Source organism: Tauraco erythrolophus, chromosome 18 (assembly GCF_009769465.1).
Source record: "Tauraco erythrolophus isolate bTauEry1 chromosome 18, bTauEry1.pri, whole genome shotgun sequence".
Taxonomy (NCBI): domain Eukaryota; kingdom Metazoa; phylum Chordata; class Aves; order Musophagiformes; family Musophagidae; genus Tauraco; species Tauraco erythrolophus.
In genome coordinates this window covers 17,803,915-17,811,531 of record NC_141482.1, presented here as the reverse complement: position 1 = coordinate 17,811,531, position 7,617 = coordinate 17,803,915, and the positions used below count along the sequence as shown (strand labels likewise).

At 50.1% G+C, this 7,617-nt stretch overlaps 1 protein-coding gene across 1 annotated transcript; it reads left to right on the top strand.

Moving 5' to 3' along the window:
• The first annotated feature begins 400 nt into the window (after positions 1–400).
• Positions 401–5,283, top strand: SLC35H1 (solute carrier family 35 member H1). Its single transcript, XM_086622995.1, has 9 exons — positions 401–517; positions 597–747; positions 2,038–2,101; positions 2,327–2,399; positions 2,582–2,750; positions 3,043–3,126; positions 3,463–3,638; positions 4,338–4,467; positions 4,612–5,283. Exons 1-9 carry the CDS (start codon positions 401–403, stop codon positions 4,731–4,733), a joined length of 1,086 nt encoding a protein of 361 aa, XP_086479121.1. The 3' UTR covers positions 4,734–5,283.
• Positions 5,284–7,617: the final 2,334 nt, after the last annotated feature.

Here is a 7,617-nt window from a genome sequence, read left to right as displayed (position 1 = left end):
GCTCGCACGGACCCCGCGGCGGGCGCAGCTGTTCGCGCGCGCGCCGCCCTACCGCGCCCGTTCCCGGCGGGGCGGGGGGCGCGCGCAGCCGGCCCTGCGCCGCACGCGTTTTGTACGAGTTCCAATAATAACCAGTAGCGCTCCCGTGGCTGCTGCGCCTCTGCTTCCTTGCGCTGCGGGCCCGCCCCGCGCGGCAGCGCAATCGGCGCGGGCCCCGCCCACGGCAGGCATCGCCTCTCTTCTTCCCCGTTCGCCCCCCCGCCGAGCCAGCGGCGGACCCGCTTCCCCTCCGTGCGTGGTTTCCTTCTCACCGCCGCCCCCCAGCACCGCTCCGTCTCCCTCCGTCCCTCGTCGCGGCCCTCGGAGGGATCCCGCGGCGCGGCGGCGGGCAGCGGAGCGCATGGCGGCGGGGGCGGGCGGCGCGGCGCTGGGGCGGGCGGCGCTGGCGGCGCCGCTGGTGCTGCTCTACTACAGCTTCTCCATCGGCATCACCTTCTACAACAAGTGGCTCATGAAGGTGCGGGGCGGCGGGACGGCGTGGGGCGGCGGCGGCGGGCGGGCGGCGGCGGCAGTGACGGCAGCTGTCGGTCCCGCAGAGCTTCCCCTTCCCGCTGCTCGTGACGCTGCTCCACCTCCTCCTCATCTTCGGCCTCTCGGCGCTCGCCCGCGCCCTGGCGCGCTGCCGCTCGGGGCGGCCGCGGGCGGTGCTCTCCTGGGCCGACTGCCTCCGCCGGGCGGCTCCCGCAGGTACGGCCGCGCGGGGGGCGGGGCGGCGGCGGCCGGGGTCGGGCGGAGGAGCGGGAGCGGGGGGCTCAGCGCTCCCCCGGGGGCGCCCGCGCCGCTGCGGCCGTCGTAGCGCCCTCCGGGGCCTCTTCGGAGCCGCGTTTGAGTGCGGCTCTCGGGCGGGGTCCAGGGGTGGGCTTCAGGGCCGCGTGTGCTGCAGCGCCCGGAGCGGGCGGATCGTCCGCCGTCTCCCGAGGTAGGTGTGAGGTGGGCGCCGCGTCCTGTGCGCTTCCTTGCCAGGTGCAGGGTAGGTGCAGGTGTTATTCAAAGCTTTAGCTTTACACGTGCTGTCTTTATCGGTCGCAACAAAAACTACTTAGAATGTAGAGAGGCCATACCGAACGTGTTTTTCGAAGGAGCTACTGGCATGAGAACATACGAGTGCCTCCGTATGTAGGCTCTGCAAGTGATTTTTTTTCTCTTTAACGTTGGTATCAAGCCATGTGTTTGTGTTATTTCATGAGCTTTCTCTGGATGGAGCTTGGTCTTTATGACACAGATGTTCATCATACATGGCACATAAAACTGCTGTAGCTGAGACCAAGGTGTGAAGCTCCTACTCAGAGCACAGAACTCTGCTACTTCAGCAGTTCTTTGGCTGTACGTTGTGTTGGTTCAGTTGCTGTCGTACTGTCTCCCACAGAATAGCAACTGGTCTGAGATCCCCGGCGAGGTTTGCAATACCTTACATAACATGTCCCACGCTTTCTTGAAAAACACTTTCTTCACCTCTATAGCAGTACTCCCTTTCAGCATAGCATGCTGCTGGATCAGTAAAACTGTTTCCTCTGGTAGGAAGCTTGTATACAGGGGAGAACAGGCTGTAACAAGAGCTGCACTATGATTAAGGGTGCACTCTGAGGATTGTTGCTAGACTTGCTTCTTCAGGCTTCTTGCAATGGCCCTCATACTTACCAGTTATAATGCGCCGATACATTCAGAAAAGACTGCAAATCTACGATGGCTTTCAGTCACAGGGAGGGCAAGGGTTATTTCTGTGTTTTTGCATAGCCTGTGCTCAGCGACCACAGTGCTGAGCCCAACTTAAATCACAGGGAACAGGGCAGAAACATAAAAAACTGAGGATATCTGAGTTACGTTGGTACTGAAGAGTTAAGCCGAGGAAAACGTGGGTTTTTTCCTGGGCCTGCTCTCTTCTCTTTGTTTGTAGTCAAGTAGCAGGGGTTTTGTGTTGGATTTTTTCATACGTAGTGGGAGACAGTTAACTTCAGAATTTTTTCTTTGATTCTTTAGCTTTGTCAACTTCCTTGGATATTGGGCTGAGTAACTGGAGCTTCCTATACGTCACTGTCTCCCTGTAAGTACAAACACCTTCTTCCCTGGGAGCCCTTTGGTGGGCTTTAGAAAGTGCTTCGTCAGGGTCAGTTTCTTGAATGGGTGTATGGCTTGGTGCGGTTGGCATGCCAGGTCTATGATAGCTTGCTGGTAGCAATGTGTAGAAGTGGGTGATCTGGTTCTTAATAGTACTTTGCTGGGAAGGACTACTTAGGAGGAGACTGACAGTGTATTTTGGTCCTTACAGCTACACGATGACCAAATCCTCTGCCATTCTCTTCATCCTGCTTTTTTCACTGCTCTTCAAGCTGGAGGAAGTGGTAAGGGTCCCATGCACTGCTTTAGGGAAGGAGAAGGTCAGGCCTAGGGAAACAGGCAGTACATTTATAGAAACATATAAGTAGAGGAAGAATACAATTATGTGGATGAATCTGAAAGAGGGGAGGTGTCTGTCTGTCCATCTCTAGGAGTCTGTAGTGACTTTGTGTTTGCTCTTATCCAGAGGGTGGCATTGCTGGTGGTGGTTCTTCTCATCGCTGGGGGACTCTTCATGTTCACCTACAAATCCACACAGTTCAACGCACAGGGGTTCGTGCTGGTGCTGTGTGCCTCTTTCCTTGGGGGTATTCGCTGGACTCTCACGCAGATACTTATGCACAAGGCTGAACTGGGTATGTAGGGTGTTAGGAAGTGGCTGGTGGTGCTAGTAACGGGAATGGGAGTAAGGAGGTGGTAGCCCTTGCTGCAGAAACAAAATGTCTTTTGCGTAAGGGACAGTGTTTGAAACCTGGGATGGGGGTTATCTGTTAATGGGTGGTGAACGTGGCTTGGCCTCTGCAGCAGCGCAGGCATGGGCATTACAAGTAAGGTGTATGTCTAGGAGTGGTACTAATAAAGGCTTTAGGAGCTATGTTATTCCCCGGCTTGTTACTACCTGGTCTGTTATTGATTCTCCTCTTTCAGGGCTCCAGAACCCCATTGATATCATGTTTCACCTGCAGCCGCTCATGTTCCTGGGGCTCTTCCCACTCTTTGCAGTGTTTGAGGGTGCGTGAGTTAATTAGAGAAAGCAGGGATAGCTTTATAAAGTGGTTGGGGAGATTGCTTAGCAGTTTGTTGTTTGAGATGATTTGTTCAGATAAGTGAACTGCTACGAACTTACAAAGTAGTTGGAGACCTGGAATTATAAGGACCCAGATATACCTTATGCGGGCAGAACATTAGAGAGTGCATAGAAATAGTAGGCTGCCATGCTTGTGGAATTAAGGGCCATGAAGAGCTGGCTTCACATCCTCCTGATATTGGAAAGTGAGCAGCCCATCTTGTTGTGAGGAGTCATGGGAGTTGGGAAAGGTACTCTGCTACTCACTGTCTTGTTCCTAGGCCTGCCTTTGTCCATATCAGAGAAGCTCCTCCATTTCCATGACGCAGGAATGCTGTTCTCTCTGGTAGGGAAGCTGTTCTTGGGTGGAATTCTTGCCTTTGGTCTAGGCTTTTCTGAATTCCTCTTGGTTTCCAGAACATCTAGCCTCACCCTTTCCATTGCTGGCATTTTTAAGGTAAGGCATGGTTCCTGTGCTAATACTAGAAGGCAAGTACGAGTCGTCCCTAATGGGCCTCATGTGGTGGGAACTTCCTTAGAGCCTTGGAAATCTTCTCCTGTTATTTTCGTTCTCCTTGCACAAGAGCTCGATACTTTGCCTTGCAGTCTCTGCAGTGAAGTCCCTTGGTCCCTGACAGCAAGGGGCAGAGCCTAGTGACTGTTCTATAAAAAAATACCATTGAGGTCCAAAGTTCGGTGGGCTCTGGGATAGACTAAAACACGTGGGCCTTACGAGCAATGGATGGTGCAGGAGGGAGGAGGGGTAAGAAGGGTATGCTCTCACATCAGACCTGGATATGAACAAGCCACTGGTTTGTGCTACCTCTTTAACCTAGTTTGACACATTCTCCCCTCCTCTGAGGAATCCAGCACACACACTTTTGAGCTGAATGGTGACATGTGAAATTTGTCCGATCCAGATGTCACAGGATTCCCATGTAGCCAAGCTATGCAGTCAGAGGACTTAAAATCCTACATCCCAGTTTAACAGATCATTCTGTTTCTAGAAACTGTTTTTAGGACCCCCTGCACATGGAAGGATGTGTTGATGGAAATTAGCAGCCTGGCATCTTGATCTAGGCTTGAGCGGTGAAGCACCTCGTGTGTATCTCCTCAAGTCCTGTCGTGCCACTTGTCATATTTTTTGTTTCCACAGGAAATCTGCATTTTATTCCTTGCCACACATTTGCTGGGAGACCACCTCAGTCTCTTGAACTGGCTGGGCTTTGCTGTCTGTCTGTCAGGAATCTCCCTTCATGTCACTCTCAAAGCCGTGAATTCCAAAGGTGATTCTGTTTTAAATCCCTTTCTGTTTCTCTGTAGGCGTTCTCATAGCATCACTAGGAGCTGTGTCTAGTTCCAGCTCCTTGCCAACAACAGGTTTGATGGGTACTCTAGCGAGTGTCACTAAATAGGCTGTCTGCATGCAGGTGAAAAAGCACTGAAGCTACACAAAGAGGCCATCTCTGACCCTGACCTGGAGCTGCTGCTGTGCCACACTGAACATGGTGAGGAGGAGGAAGAGGATGTTGAAACGCTGCAACAACACTGACTGAACATGAAGCACAAAGTCCCCTGCTGTCTTCTTACCAAACCTTCCTGACAGCTATCTAGGAGGAACGTCAAAGACACTCTGTCTGTGACCACCCAAAGGAGAGCCAGGGCCTGGTGAGAGTCCTGATGTTCTGCTACAGTGTGAATCTGTATGTGCTGCACAAGAAACAGGCAGTATCCATTTCACAGAGAGCGAACTTGGAAGACAAGCCCTGGTTCAGCAGAAGTAGAATGGCATAGTGAGACTGGGAAGTGCTATAGAAAGCTTATAAGGGAATCCTGAAGGCTGTACATTTAGAGTGTAGACCATGAGCTGTAGAATGAACACGGACATGTCTGGACTGCAGGCTGAGCGGTTCAGGGGTGATTTTGATGTTGTTTAGACTTTGGCTTCAAAAGAGAAGGTAAATACACCTTCCCGTGCTTTCTTTATGGTTCTGCTAAGTAGGAACTCCCATCTTGGTGGGAGCAGATGACTAATATATATAAACCCATAGACTTGTCCCAGTGAGAAGGAGCCTTTGTGCCTGATGACCTTCATGTTCTGTGTGCATGAGAGAATTACAGTAAGGAGAGAATTAAATGCTGGAATTTGGGACCAATTGAACATAGCCAAATGATGTTGGTTGGAGGAAGGACAGGGATGCACGAGTACTTCTGGCCCTATGGGCCAAGGGGAGAGAGAGCAGTATCACAGGAGATCTAGCTTGAGCAATAAGCCTATCGGAAAGTATGTGGGTATTTGGGGGGGGGGGGGGTGTTATTTTTTTAAATAAACTGTTTTTCTAATTCCCTTTTGTCTGCGTGTTATGCACCCGTGCTTCATCAAGCAGAAGTCATTTGTCTTCTGAACTCCTTTCCTTTTAGACCCATGCTGACCTTGCTAGTGCATGCCCAATTATTTTTGAGGCCTGGCACACAAAGTACTTGCCCAGGAACAGGATCCTCGATCTCTAAGACTAGGGGGATCTTTCTGTAGCCTGTCATTTTTGTGCCAGCCAAGAGAGCATACTGACTTGTCTGCCTTCATTCATGAACAAGGGACCGTATTCTGAGAAGACTTATAGTACTGTGGCTTTTTGTAGGAATCTTATCTTTTTGCTCCGTTGGACTGGGTCAGTTAGTGCTGCAGCCTTGTCCAGGAAGGGGAAATGGTGCAGGATTTAAGATGTGTCTTTTTCCGTTCTGCTAAGCTCCGAGTGGTGTTGGGCAGGTCACTGTTTTTTTGCGTGGCAGAATTTTTGCCTTTTTGGAAGGTTTGTTCATTGCTAGCTTCTGGAGTTTTTGGAGTGGAAATAACTTGAGAGCTCCCCAAAGGGATAACAGTGAGCTCTTTCTCCTGAGAGGAGCTGGATATTAAATAGAACTTCTCGTATTCTGTTTGAGAACCTGAACCATTTTGACTAGAGTGTTCCTCTATAGATTTTGCTTTATAGTTTTCAAATATGAAGTCTTTCTTGATGACTTTAATCAAGAGCATGTCCTGCAAAAAAATGAACCATAGAATACCAGATTGGAAGGGACTTCAAGGATCATCTGGTCCAACCTTTCTTGGCAAAAGCATGGTCTAGACAAGATGGTCCAGCCCCCTGTTGAGCTGAATCTTAAAAGTGTCCAATATTGGGGAATCCACCACTTCCCTGGGGAGATTATTCCAACTGGCTCTGAAGAATATGTCTTTTGTTAATAATGATCATCTTTAATGATGTTCTAATAGGCACGGGAAACTTGCTTTGGAGCAGACAGCAGGTGGTGCAACTCCCTCACATAAAGGTACTGAAGCAGCAGTTCCAGGCCAGGCTGGCACACCAAGGGATCTCGTGCATCAAGTAGCATGCCTGGAGCTGTGAATGGCTTGGTCTGTCCCTGGCTGGGTTTTTGAATAGCTGGGACTTGTGATGCTTCTAGCAGGATTCACCCTCTTACCCTACTGATAAGTCTAAGCCCCAAGAGCCAAATACTCTGTACTTGATGCAGGGCAGTGATGCTTTGTGATCTGCTTTTAGCAATAACAGCAGCTGCTTTTTGCATTTCATTTTCCCCTCCTAAAACGGAACTTCAAGCATCCTTCTGCTGTGTAACTCTCAGACTGAGATTTCATGTCCCTGTCAATCCAAGGTAAAGGCGACTGCGTTCGTGGGCCAGGATTTGCACCACATACAGTGCTTGAAGATGAAATTTGATTGTGCCAATGCAAGCACTTGTGAACTGTAGAACCCTTTAGTCTGTTGCTTCCAGTCTTGTTTCCTCTAAGAGAGAAGGGATGCCCTAGAACCTAGTGTCCACACTTAGCATTTCTGATCTAGGCACAACTTTTTGGCAACAAATAAGACATTGTCCTTCGCTCCAGTGAAGGGTGCTCAGACAAGCAGTCAGTTCTGCACACTTCTCTGGAAAGTTTCCAGCTGCTTGCTTCCAGTGAGGCCAGGTAGATGTCTTTCCTTGTTAAGTAAAATTTTGTCTCTTCAGAGGTAAAGATAAGAGAAACATGAAAATAAGAACATAAAAGTGTCTATTGCTTCATGATTTTACCGCAGTGTATGGTACAGGTGGTCAGTGTAGTTTGCTTGTGAGACTGACTGGATGTCATTCATCTGTCTTGGAAAAGAATCGTGTTCTAGTTCCTTCTAGTATCCAGATAGGAACAGCGGAGGATCTCTGGCTTATTGCTGCCCATGAAGTGAAAAAGCCCATATGCAGAGCTTGTTGATAATACTTGATTTCTCTTTGAGATTCAGTGCAGGAAGAAGTTTACCCACAGCCTCAATAAACCAGGTAGGGATCTTGTGGTGCAAGGAGGTTTGTAGTAGGGCTTATTCTGCAGGTGCTTCTGTGTCCAGCACACAGCAAGGAAGCCCTAATCCAGCTCATGCTGAAATACT

Excerpts from the sequence above, each read along its gene's own strand:
- SLC35H1 (XM_086622995.1), top strand. The coding sequence starts at position 401 with ATGGCGGCGGGGGCGGGCGGCGCGGCGCTGGGGCGGGCGGCGCTGGCG. Across the intron at positions 2,102-2,326 it reads CTATACGTCACTGTCTCCCT|CTACACGATGACCAAATCCT; the intron begins GTAAGTACAAAC and ends TGGTCCTTACAG. Across the intron at positions 2,400-2,581 it reads TCTTCAAGCTGGAGGAAGTG|AGGGTGGCATTGCTGGTGGT; the intron begins GTAAGGGTCCCA and ends GCTCTTATCCAG.